Raw genomic sequence first — 13,979 nt, 5'->3', positions numbered from 1 at the left:
ATTTTTGCAGCCATGCATCATAGCTGTCTGCAGATCGCATGTGTGTGATGATCTCCATGGCGACTTGGGCACTTGAGGCAGAAATATGAGCTGGTAAGTCAAGGTTACTCTCTCTCCTCCTCCTCCTTTCCTCTCAGTGCAATGCGGGTAATTACATGTGTTACATTTTGGTATGGATGGTGCTTGTCTGGAGCAAAGCAGAGCCAATCTGTTTTAATTCTCCAAATCCAGTTTAAACACCACACACGAATCAGCATGGGGGTGCACGTATATGCAGGGCAGGGGGTAGGGGATCATTTTCTGGGTCTGGGTGCAGGCATGACATCCCTTGAAGGGGAGGCTGATGCTACGCAGATGGAATACAGTGAGAAATCCAAGGTAGCTTTTCCTGCTCTGTGCACGGGAAATGTTGACTGGGGGCCAGCCATAGGGAAATGCAGGTAATTAGCTCCTCTGTCTTTGCTGGATGCCCTGAAGAAACGGAAACATAAATATTGAATTATAAAGATAGAATTTGTGTAGTCTCAGAACATATACATACATTATACAGCAGAATTTTAGGTCTAATGTGTTCAGTTAGCCAGTGGGTACGTTGAAGTTTTGCCTCTTTGTATTCACAAAACACTTTCTCCTCTTTCTGTTGGTGCAAACAACTTGAAATGAATAATGTTTTTCTCGTTTGTTAGCATCATCTCCCCCTGTTGTCCATCGACATAAAATGCAGTGTTCTGGAACATGAGAAAGGCAATACATTTCCTCCAGTTCTTTGTAAGCTGATATGAAGTAGACAGACACCTTCTGAAGTTTTGTGCATGCTGTGCTCTTTTTTTCTTTGCTGCAACAAGAAAAGCCTTCTCTTTTAACCTGGCTGCCTTTGAAGAAGTAACTCAGGAAGCTTCATGGCCTCTCGAGGTAAGTGCATCTATAGTCTGTATTTTTAGATCATGTTTACAGAAAACTACAGTCTTGTACATTTCCAGCAATCAGCAGTCTGATGAAATGAGAGTTTCAGGCTAAAACCACATCAGCCAAAGCACAGTTGTTTGGCTTCCTTTAATTTTTCAGCATTCAGGAGGCTCCTAAGGAGACTAAAATCTATACTAGAATGTTATTTAACTAAAATATGTTACAAAATGTTAGCATCTGCATTCAAGCAGAAAATTTAGTGTTTGTATCTTTCTGCTTAAACCTGTCGGTACAGAATGTGTGGGAAGGGCAGGTACTGAGCCAAGGATACCCCTACTTTTGCACACTTCTTCCCTATTCCACTTTGAAAATAGCAAATCAGCAAATGCTTTTCACTCTCAAAACTGGCCAGAGTCTTGATATAACCACATAAGAAAAAATGAATATCTGAAGAATAACTGAATTTAATCAGATTACTCCTATCTGGATTCATCTTTGTCACATACTGTCTTTCAGCTGCAGCCAGTTGGGTACTCAGGGCTATAGGCAAACATTGCAGTATGCTGATGTAACAAACCTTCTAAATTCATTTTTTTCATGCTTACAAATACTTAAACTAAGTAGAAGGACACAAATCTGTTTTTTCTTAACATGAATGCAACTCCACAGAGGTCACCCTGTTGTGACGTACAGAGACAGATGTTGGCCCAGGGAGTTTCAGCAATGTCTATTTATGTTTGCCAAATGTTCACCCCTCTTTCTTTGTCCCAAATAATACTCAAGACATTCTGCATTTACAGTACTAAACTTTATATAGCAGCAAGCAGGTTTTACAGCATTGTTGTGCTCTTGGAATATACATTTTTTACCCTGAGGGGTATGCAATTTGCTTACCTTTCGCCATGTAAGAGAGATCCGGTTTTGTATATTTTTTAATGCATGGTAGTTAACAGAAGCAGCAAAATAGTCATGTTGTATAATATGGTTTTCATAATGAAGGAACTTGATAACATACTTCTTTTGGGAACAAGTAGTTCTACAAATTATGATTGTACAGAATGCTCACTGTATCATACCGCAAGTTTTATGTTTTCCCATACCATAAATGAAATGGGAAACATCCACAAAAATAGACAAAGTGTCAGAGTAACTCAGATTGTCATCAATATTTAATGTATTTACTGTTTGATTTTTGTATAGCTTAAAATTTGACAGGTAGAGCTGCAATTTGTTGTCTTTTTTTCTCTTTATTATTCAAGAATAACACTAACACTCGGCCACTTCATGGCGTTTCGTGTAACAACAAGAGTTACGGCAGTAACAGAACCCTGAGAGGTAAAATGATGCAGAAGAGCATATAAAATATTTATTACCCAGTTATACATTTTTAAAAGCCAGCTACAAATTCAAAGGGGTTACTTCTTCTTCCTGTGGTCTCAGACTTTGAAGGAAAGCAGTGGCTGCAAAGACAAATTAAGATCAAAATATGATTAAATGATGAATCAGCCACAGTGACTTCAAATAATGCTAAAGGATCTCATTTAAACCCACAACAGCAAAAGAGAGCTTCAGACGTAGAGCCAAAATTCCTTCTGGACCTTAAACCCCACCGTGCCGAAGTATTGTCACACATGAGACAAAAATAATCGGTTTGGGGACTGCTTTACTGCCAAAGCGCAGGGGCTCAGCTTAATACGAGGATTTGCCATTTTTACATGTGGAGAGCTTCAGCTTGCTCTCTCTCGTTCCGGCAGAGCCAGTGTTACTGAAGGCTGTGGAAAGATGCTTGTAGTAAAACCAGTAGGAGTTTGTTGAGAATCAAATGGCTGAGGTGATCACTGCACTGTGGGAGACGGTGCCTTTGCGTATGAAGGGGTGTGGGCATACAGGTGCCTGTAAGAGTAAACACTCTCGTTACCTTCACAGCACTAGCCAAGGTAACCATCACTGTGTCCCAAAGGACGTGTTTGCAATAGCAAACCAGAAAACACAGCTTAACCATATCTGATCTTTTCACTAAGATAGTAATGAATTATCTTTAACACTGTAAGAGGCTGTAGACTTTGTTACTAGGGCTGTAACATCCAGCTTGGGGAATCTGAGATCCCTGGAAAGGTCATCTCTAATTAAGAGAAAATATGCGTGCCCTCAAGATGCTAGAAAGCGTCTTGTGAGAAGCAAGCCCTCAGCAGCTCGGTGCACGTTAGCATGCAGGGCAGCTCACAGGGAGTAGAGCTGAGCAACCTGTGCTGAGGAGCTTGTGGCCACCCTGTGTGTGAGTCCAGACCAGCCCCAGGCTGGTCCCACAGACTGAGTGCTCACAAGGTGTCAGAGTGGATTAGGTGTCCTCCAAGACCACATCTCCTGGTTTAGTTTCATCTAAAGTGATCCCACTTTGCATACTCCAAGACTGCTTTATAAAATGAACCGACGTGCCCGAAGTGTGGGGCCATCAGGAGATCTGTTTCAGACCCTGGCTCCTGATCTAAACCAAGGTGCTGATACAGTCACAGGCAGAATGTGACATTATTGTTCCAGTTTTGATCCAAGCAGTTAGCTGCAGTTTGGCCCTGTTCATTTCTGGTTTTTTTCTTCTCTTCCTGCAGAGTCTCAGGGACAAACCAACCCAATCTTTAAGGATTACCTCCCCGGTTCTTCAGACCTTCCTGAACAGAATAAGCCTGTTGAACCAACAAATCTCTGGAAGCAAACATCACACACTCATAACTTGCCACCTGGTCTGGAGTACCTGAACCAGGTCCTGAATCTTTTCCAAATGTTAGAATTGCTTTGTTTTCCTCATAGACTTCTTTGATATCTTGGGGGATGGGGTTGTTTGGGTTTTTTCCTGGGGAATGGCAGGTAGACATGGAGAGGCTTTTTTTTCTATTTGATATTACTATGAAATAAGGAGCGTAGGAATGACAAGCTCTTCCTTCATTGCTGCCATTCATTTCTATAGAAATCCATTTGTTGTGCATGCAGCTCTCCTTGCACAAAACCCATGGTTTACTTTCCTCTAGGACTTTTTCTAGGTTATAGTATTATTCCTCTCCTTGTCCCCCAGTTTCCTTCCAGCTCCTTAAGAGCTCACCCTCAGGGAAATGGCTATCAAACTCCAGCTGACCTCAAAAAGACTAAAACAGCCAGTGTGCGAAGGAATTGTCACCTCCTTATAACCCATCCTTTGAGGAACATGAAGGTCTTCTGAACAAATTCCTTCTGCTAAGGACAGTGCTCTCCAGGTTAGAGGTAAGGTCCTGGGGAGACAAGCTCATGGAGACAACTTTGTGAGCGTGAGCCTGGGTGGCTACAAACCCGCACCCACTCTGTGTCGGGCTGTGGGGCAGGAAAGCGCCAGTGCCCGAGAGGGAAGTGCCTGCAAATGGAAGCAGATGAGTAGGTCAGAGGCAGGGGAGGGGAAGGGAATGCTAAAGTCTTCTCAGACCTACTGCTAAACGTGCAGCTGTCCATCTCGCTCCGTGAAACCTCTCGGCTCCTGGAGCTCAGGCTGGTGACGGTCTGCAGCTCTGTTCCAGAAGTGTCATCTCTTCCTGCATTTTTTTACTTGGAGGGTCACTGCTGCGACTGCTTTGACACTGACTCCAGTTTGCATTTCACATGTGGCTGGATTCTGCCACTCTTATACATGCTGAGTAACACTTCATATGCCCTGCCCCCGGCATGGGCAGGGACAGAACCAGGCCCCCAGTGTAGGCAGGTTGTGATTCTGATACACATGCCTCTGCTGTGTTTGTATTTTGGTGGTGCTGGGAAATGTTTATTTCACTGGAGGTCTGTATTTTAGATATACATTTCTAATAGTTTTGTACAGAAGCAGAAATTGAATGTATTTTATATTTGGAGCTGAGTTAGCTAGATAGCTAATGAAACTGGGACACCCTTCAGAAACAATCTTTCATGTGGAGTTATGATTTTCATTTCATGGTGCCCATGCACGAAATGATATGTGTTGTCAATTACAGGAGCATTTGCTCACAGACTGCGGGAGCTACATTTTTTAGTCTAAAAGTGATTGTGATAGTAAATACTTGGCAGGTTACATATTCAGTCTCCTGTATGAACATGAATTATACCTCAGATTTACCCATACAATGGGGGCAAGCAAATTCTATTACTCCATTTTATAGAAGCTTTACATCTGACATAAAGACAAAAGAACAAGTGGCTGTCAGAGCTATAACTAGAACTCAAGACCTCATTCATGCTTGTTCTCGGCCCAATAACCATGCGTCTGTGCTGCAGCCCTCGCTAATTATTTTCGATTTTCTCTGCAGTCTGAAAAGTGGAAAGCATGTGTGCAACGCTGATTATTGGCATATACCTACAGCTAGAGATTCCATGCGTTGCAGAACATTTTGGTGTGCGATGCTGAAGTCATACTGGCTGTGTGACTAATGAAACAAGCTCATACAGGATAGATTGCAGCAGAAAGGAGACCCGACCAGCAGGGAGAGGGCTGCCTGCAGAATGAATGTGGGATTCACAGCTGCCAGGGTGATCCCTTGGGATTTATCCTGACGGACTAAGAGATTTTCACGTAATGAAATTCTCAAATGAATGAAGATGTTTCTAGCAGAATTGGGAATTTTTGATGCCATTGGGAGATATTGGAATACTGTGTATCCTTCTGATTGTTTGTGTATTGGGGAAAGGTGGGTCCAAATTGAAACAGGCACAGACAGGTGCCTCTGGAATGACACGGGGAATAGAGAACCTGCTTTAAAACAAGACTGCAAGTGTTTCATCTTTAGACCAATAAAATGCTACCAGAGAGGGAACTGTGACAGCTCTCACCCCTAAAAGAGTAAACAACCTGTGGGGAAAAAGAGTAATTTAATTTATGGAATGATATTACCAGAAGAAAGATTGTATAGAAAGTCGTTGTGAATATATACAGAATAAAAAATAGAAATGAGGTCCTGGGATTATCTCCAGCAGGAGCAGGGAAGATAGCTGGATAGATTTGAGAAAGCTGAATATATTTCTTCATAAGACCATGACATTTTTTGACTCTGAAATGGGGATCCAAATTTAGTGAATCTCGGAGAGATCCCTACAGTCTTATTCTAAACAGCAACTCAAGGACACAGCCTATAGTGTTGGATAAGAGGAACAGAAAATATCTGTTGTGTATGTTATGGCCAGGCAGCAATATTTCACTCTGCAAATACACACCCGGAGTCAGTCAGGCTGAGGAGCGATTCACTCGGCTGTTCAAGGTGCACCAGAGAAGGGCAATAAACTGCTTCTGCCCTGGCAGACTGATACCATGCTTTCCATCATGATCACAAAAGTGACACTCTTTAAACAATTTCCTACAAAACAGGTTACCCAAACCTCATTATTATCTTCCGGATCACAGCCATAGTTCGAGGAATTGGCCAGTGCCCATCACAAAAATCAAGGGAACTTGTGCCCACAGCAGGAATAGACAGACAAGACCTTTGGAGAAGAATTTTCCAAGTAACTCAAGAGCATGTTGTGCCACCATTCAGGCTTACCCAATTTTGTAAGAAGCTTCTTAGTTTATACTTGGTTAGATTGATCAGATGTAAATTTAATGCCCACAAAACTGAATACTGAGAATTAGCTGTGTAGAAGGAATTTTAACACATCTGAGCTCAAGAGGACTCAGACCCTTGTAAACCGAAGGGCTTTAGATGCTTTCAAATGCAAGTGCAGAATTTCCTCAACCCACAAGTGCCCCACTAAAAGATGCATCAGAACAGCTGCCTTGCAGAAACCAGTGAAAGGCAAAACAAGCCTAGCAAGTGGTACTGCCACGTTGTCTCAACATTGTTTATACATTGTTCACAATAAACCAATACACAGACCAAAACCACTCAAAGCTTTTAACAGTTCAGGCTCATTAATTCTCTTTTCCCTGTGAAAGTCTATGTGGGGCAAAGAAATCCGTATTAAAATCAATGCTAAAATATTAAAATAGGCCTACCACCTTTAACTTATTTATTCTTTTTTCATCAGCAGAGCACCCCTCATAAGCTCCAAGAGTTCACATCTCTCATGAAACCTAAACAACAAACAGCAAAGGTTCTTGGGAGAAAATTTTTAAGTCCAAATATTTTTTATTATTTCAATTACTGGCATGCACATTTCGGAGATTAATGAAAGGGATAAAGAAGTTTATCTTTTACCAGCTTTTCTTTGCAGCCTGAAGTAGCTGCAGGAAATAACTAGAACTGACAAATGGCAGCAACAGTTTGAATACGTACCAGGCAAGATTTATCAATTGTGAAATACACAGATGCTGGAGAGCTGTGATCTGCTGGTCTCAGAAGGTTGCTGTGTGATTTCTGTCTGCAGCTGTGAGTAACGGCAAAATCCTGTGCCAAACGTTTGCCCATCAGGAATTTAAGGAAAAGAGATTAGCAAAGCCTAAACTACCCCATAAAACAGGCATAAAAAGTTCAGGTAGACTGAAATTAAGTCTTGCTGGTTTTAGAATACTAATGACTGTTCTCTAAAAAAGAATAATGTTGGAGGGACGATAAGCACAGCAAAGCTGGGTGTCATGGCAAATGGTTTTTCTCCTGCATTTGTAACCAGCTCACAGGGGAAGACAGTTTCAGGCAGCCAGGGGTTTCTCTGGGGATCTGTTGTTTTGCTCATTCTGGCACTCGGGCGTGACTGTTTGCCAGATTCAGGGTGCAGAACTCTCGTTGCGTGAGATCAGAGTGTTAAAGCTCGTGTGTGCCGTTGTTGGCAGCACCCCATAGCCCTGCTGGGCTGCTCCACTGGAGCCCTTTGTGATGTGGCTGCAGCTCATTTTGAGCTTGAGCCCAAACTCATTCACCCCTGCACTGCCATGGTGCCCAGCACTAACCTTAGCTTTGGAGTAAGCGGCTTCCCTCTGCTGAGACCAGGAGGGAGCAACAGGAGCGAGAAGTGTCCTGCTTCTCACATACATCTTTCCATTGCTGTTGTCCTCCTCATTCCCCCAGTGAAGATTATTTTTCTTCAAATGCGTGGATGAATTACATGAATTACATTACACAGCACCCAATGTCACACTCTTCATTCATCACTTCAGAGAGATGTACCCAGCTTGTGTACCTCTAGAAGGAAATAAAACCTAGTAAGTGGGACATGGTTTAATGGGCATGGTGGTGTTTTTTTGGTTGATGGTTGGACTTCATGATCTAACAGGTCTTTTCCAACCTTAGTGATTCTGTGATTCTGAGATGAGCAATAAAAATAGACAGGTGATCACTGGCCCAGACCTTTCAAACACCCACCATCTTGTTGACTTTTTTTAAACAGCTGGACCAGATAATTATTCATCAGCAAGTGGAGCTTCTTGAAGGTATGGTGCAATCCTTGTCACTCTTTAACTGTGCTGGTACACAGATGTCTCCAAAAGGCTTCCATGTCTTGCCCCCAACTTGTTGAAGTCATTGCGAAGCCTCCCGCTGACCTTGCGTCAGGCCTGTAATGTGGTGTTACTGTGGTGAAAACTCACTTTTTTCATGCCTGTTCTGCAGCAAACCAATGAGGAGAGAAAGGTTACAATTGAGTAATCTCTACACCAGTCCTAAATTCTCTCCCTCAGACACCTCTCTCTCAAAGTTATTAGAGTTTAACCATCTTTCCAATCCATGGAATAATTTATTGTCTTTAACAATAATTCACATGCTATGAGAAACAAAGCGAATGAAGGAAGGTCAGAAGACGCAAAATGAAGCATAAGAGCTTCTATTTACATAGTTTCTCAGAATTTCAAAGTACTGAACAAGTATTAAGTTCTGCAAGTAAAACATTGTCTAATGTATTTCTCCCGTTCAAAATGTTTTCTTGGATACCTTGCTGGGTGAAAGTTTTGTCACTGAAGTGGGACAGCCTCATATTATTGCTTGTCACAGATGATACATTAAGAAAAAGCCCAAAGCAAAACTCAGGATCTGAATTCTGTTTTATGATATGTACTTTAGTGTACAGCAAATCAAAGTCTTTGAACTAAGCGTTCCTTCAAAATACAGACCTGACATCATTATTTCCTTATAATTGCAATTTTCTTTGTGTCATTATTTCAAAACTATTTTTTTAAACGGTTTCTCTTCCACGGATTTTTAGAATATATACTAATATATAGATACTAGCGTTATACTAAGATAATGTTCTACTTATTTTGCTTTATTAGCCATACTTGGCACAGAGACCTCCAGCAAATACGAGATCAAAAACCATTTGGGACAAAGAGTTTACTTCGCAGTAGAAGAAAATGATTGCTTTGATCGTAACTTGTGTTCACCTATAAGGTCTTTCACCATAAGGATCGCTGATAACATGGGCCGAGAAGTGATTACAGTGAACAGACCCTTGAGATGCAACAGCTGCTGGTTCCCCTGCTTCCTGCAAGAGGTGAGCGAATCCTAATTGCCTTTTGTCCCAGCGTCTCGCTGTGTGTGCACAGCATTAATGAAGCCTCACGCCACCTCCGCAAGGGTGGCAGGAAGGAATTCACACCCACCTCTCAGCCTGGGGGACTGCGTGGAGGCCTTCCTTTAGAAGTAACTATTGATGAACGAGGCCCTTTTATGAGCTACGTTCCCAGCAGGCCTCCTCCCTTTCATGGGACCTTACTTTCCTGACATCCCAAATAATTGGTCTGATGGTACAGATATCTCTCCAGTCAGGTAACACCCCAAAACACTGCTTGCCCTGACACAGACTAATGTCTGTTAGTGCTACAGATGGAAATTACCCACTGTACTTCCCAGAGTGTGAAGGATGGAAAATCCCTGGAGACCATTAGTGCGTGTGGGTACGACTGGGAAGCAACTCTCCGAGGAGGCCGATGCTTCGCTCCATGGCTCTGCCTCTTCAAGGTCATATATCTCTGGGAAATTGCAGAACATGGAAATAAGCTGCTTTGAGTGAAAAATGCAGATCCTGTCGAGTATCAGATCTTTTTTCCTTATTTTTGACTCTCCTTTATTCAGACATCTTTCTTGGTTTATGGAAATATTTTATAGGTTAACTCCTCTACCTAATTTCTCAATACTCCATCAGGATTTAAAAAAAAAGGTCCTTTGGTAGCACAGGTACTGTATAAAAAAAGCTTATAGGATACTCACTGATTACAATAACAAAGACTTTTCACAGTGTATGGCTTTTAGCAAATCTTATAATGTATGTAAGATGTTAGATTCTGGTGCAGATTTTGAGCTTCATATTGTCCACTACATTTAAAAACACTATTAGACAGCCTTGTAATAACCAGCTCACAGTTTGGTAAAATTATATCAAATTATTTTCAATAAATAAATATTTTGTCATTATATAGACAATACACTATTAGGGCAAAACATACTAATATAAAATTGGTTTATAAGATTTTTTTGTTTTCTTTTGTTTGCTAGTTAGAAGTTCAGTCCCCACCAGGTACAATAGCTGGGTATGTTGTACAGAACTGGGACCCTTTTCTGCCAAAGTTTACTGTACAGAATGAAAGCAAAGAAGATGTACTAAAAATAATTGGCCCATATGCAACTTGTGGCTGTTTTGAAGATGTTGACTTTGAGGTATGTTTCTTACTAGTGATAAGAATTTTAAAGTTTTACTACTTTGACTAAATTTCTCACTCAAAAATCCAGTTATTTTACTCTTAAAAATACTATGTATGTTGCTATATTTATGGAACAGAAGTGAAACAATGTGCATTGGAGTTCCAGACTTGTACACTCAAATTGCTACAGATGTTTTCTGGACAGGAGTGACAATTCCTTCAAGAAAACAAACATGTCGCTAAGTGAAGTCCTGGTCCTCTGCAGTCCATGAGCACTCAGCGGTTGATTTTGACAGGCTCAGGGTTTCACCCCACATGCATTCACTGTTACCTGACACACAGTCCCTTGAAGCCTGTGGCATTGAATCTGCTGCCTTCATTACTCTCAGGCTGAGAACACAGGCAGGATTACTGTCCAACACGTCTACATCCATTTGACAACATCCATCAGGAGAAAACTAATTCTGGGGAGCCATTGAGATATTTAAGGGATGAGAGGGAGAATGGGAGATGCTCAAAGAAACCCTGGACAGAGTTTTCTGATGTAAACAAAGCACTTTGCCTTAGTTAAGGAATCATAGGAGAGCTTCTGTGTTGATCAACTCGTTAGCCAAATCAGAAGACCTCAGCGGGTACTGTCCAAAATTTCAGTATAGTGTGAGAAACATGGGGAGAGCTACATAATTGAGAACATATCTGTCAGTTGTAGGGGACAGTGGTCCACAGCAATGGTACTGCTGTGACTTGGAGCATATCAGAAACACAAGACAGGAAAAAAAGATCATTGTGAAAGAAGAGCAAAAGTGGTATAAACTTTCACAATTGCTTTCCTTCGCTTTTCTGTCAGCTCTAAAGAGGCTGATGTTTCCAAACTTGAGATCCTTTCTTGTGTGCCACTCCTAAAGGCAAATCTGACACTAATAGAGCATCTCAATGATAAGAATAAAAGAAGAACCTGACAACTATAGCATACTCTGTGTGTCAGGGCACAGTCATTAATTCTGTGGAGATATAATCAGTGTGTACTTGATTTATTTACAGTTACGCGTATTCCTATTTTTTATTTGTGCAGGTAAAAGCTCTCAATGAGATGTCAACAATTGGCAAAATTTCCAAGTACTGGTCTGGATTTGTAAACAATGTCTTTACCAACACTGCCAACTTCGGGATCCAGGTCCCTGTAGATCTTGATGTGAGAATCAAGGCAGTAATGATTGGTGCTTGTTTCCTCATTGTAAGTATGCAAAACCAAGAGGTAGACCTACAGAGGTGGGCAGACTGGGACCAAAGGGGCCTTTGCTGTCAGCTGTGATCCTACAAAGGCATAGCTGCAGTGGAAAGCCAAACCCGCTACCTAAAGGTTAAGATAACTGAAACCCTTTTAATTTTTTATGGCTGCTTTTGTTTTGTTATTTGCTGAGCATCTTTAGGTTCCTAACATTTTTGTTTATTAAACTGTTTAAATAGTATTCCACATGTAAGTCAATAACTTGCATGGCAGGATCAAACATCAACATATGTGTCAAACCTACCAGACTCCCGCAAACCCGTTATCTGTTGTGTTTGAACAGGTATATGAACCAAAACAAAAGTTATGTTATTTCTAATGGTAATTTCAAACGGTGAGTGCCACTTCAATAGTTCTGTCGAGTATTGCATGTAAGACCTTCAGGTCATATGAAATTTCCTACAAAAATTCCCTTGTGAAGATAATCATAAGAGAAGAATTATATGAAAAGGAGAATACTCACTGCTAGGGGTAAGGATGAAGTTAAGATGCATGTTTTCTACAATTACAAATTGATATTTGCTGTGTATGTCTTTTGCCAACACTAATGTGTTAATATTAACATGCAGCGGTTTCAAAATCATCTGTGATATTTATATCAGAGAATACAAAACAAAAGAACAGAACTATTTAAATTATTCACTGGAAAGTGTTTGCTTTAAAATAGCAACAACAATTCAGCTATTTTGCTTTTATTAGGTTAGAAATGTAACTCCCATGACATTTAAGATTTTTGGATTGTGTCCTCCAAAACTCCTGTTGCTCAGTGGTGGAACTGACTAATTGACGATTGACTAATCTAATTATTTTATGTAAAAAAAAGCCTGCAAGTAAGATTTTTGATAGTAATTTTTGCATTTTTGTACCTTCCTTACCGTTCACAGTTTGTTTATTTGTAGGACTTAATGTTCTTTGAAAACTCTTTGGATGGATTATAACAAGATGAAACAATAAAATATGCAGAATGTGTTTCAGTAAGTAAAAAATGAAAATGAAAATAAATTGATCTTCTTGCTTTGAAGACTTAGACGTTAGATACTTTCTAATTCTTTTTCATTTTCTTCCAGAAATCCCTTGAGCTTTGGACATGATTTTGAACTGCACAAATCCTTGTTCCTTACAGGAAAAGAAAGGGAGATAATGATGATGTTTATTAAAATATGTCTCATGTAACTAATAATTTCCCACTTACATTTTGTGTGTGTTGTGTCTAAACACATACTTTTCACACAGAGCACTGTTGCTTTGGAACAGTGCTATTCTCCTCTTTCTCTTTTGATGTTCCTGCATGGGAAATCATGAAAGATTAGATGAAGGCTTGCAGCGTCACTGATGAAAGTCTATGTTTAGAGAAGCCTTTGATGTTTTGCAAGTGCTGGTACCAGTTACTAACCACATGAGGGTGTGTTCTGGGGGTTTTGCTTTTTCATAATTTTAGAAGTCATTTTCTGATTTGTTATTTAATTAATAGTAACAAACTGAGATTGAAAGTAACAAATATAAAGACATCACCCGATGGGAAGTTCAAGATGTTATCTGTTTCAGTGAGTTGAAAGAAGGGAAGTGATGTTTGCTTAGTGAATTAATTTTATGGTAAAGATTTGTTTAATGAGTGGCAGCCAGAAATTAGGCTTCCAGAACTAGACTTGGGAACATAAGTTCTATTCAGAAAATCTGGTCTTCCACTGCTTTTGAATGTAGGCCATAAGGTTTGAGAGATGGTCGTCTATGTGCTAGAGGTGCACAAATCACATTTGAACTGTCTAGTGTTTAGGATTCTTGCTCCAATCCACTCAAGACTTTCCTTAAAAAGTTTGTTCCTTTTAATAATATCTGGTGGTTGATAACTTTTCATTCAGCCTTGCCTGAGGCCACGCTAGAACAGAATTATTTTCCTTTGGTAAGCTCAGGAATTTTCTATGATAGGGCTGTGCAATAGGAGCTTTTTCTATTTCAGATAGCAGTTTTACATAGCTGTACATTCCTGTAGTCATACCTCATCGTACCATTCCCAAACAGTCCCATCAAACAGCTTTTACTAATGTAAGCTTCATTGTAGGAACATCCATGATATATATGCAAGACATAAACAGAAAATTTTTTGCTGCAAAATATTTGTTGTATGATCTTGCTTATGCCTTTCTTAAAAACTCCAATGACTCCTCAAGAAGCAAACCATTACCATACAATATTGGTGGTAAAAACAAATGCTATCATAGTCAGCAGTCAAGTTTC

At 40.4% G+C, this 13,979-nt stretch overlaps 1 protein-coding gene across 1 annotated transcript; it reads left to right on the top strand.

Annotated features, from left to right (window-relative positions):
* Positions 1–899: 899 nt before the first annotated feature.
* On the top strand, positions 900–12,682 carry LOC104261423 (phospholipid scramblase family member 5). Its single transcript, XM_059822638.1, has 7 exons — positions 900–912; positions 3,513–3,664; positions 8,212–8,254; positions 9,089–9,309; positions 10,311–10,472; positions 11,529–11,690; positions 12,644–12,682. The coding sequence occupies exons 1-7, from the start codon at positions 900–902 to the stop codon at positions 12,680–12,682; spliced, it is 792 nt and encodes a 263-aa protein (XP_059678621.1).
* The last annotated feature ends 1,297 nt before the right edge of the window (positions 12,683–13,979 follow it).

Source organism: Gavia stellata, chromosome 11, assembly GCF_030936135.1.
Source record: "Gavia stellata isolate bGavSte3 chromosome 11, bGavSte3.hap2, whole genome shotgun sequence".
Taxonomy (NCBI): domain Eukaryota; kingdom Metazoa; phylum Chordata; class Aves; order Gaviiformes; family Gaviidae; genus Gavia; species Gavia stellata.
The sequence above is the reverse complement of the archived record's forward strand: the minus strand, read 5'-3'. Positions and strand labels throughout refer to the sequence as shown.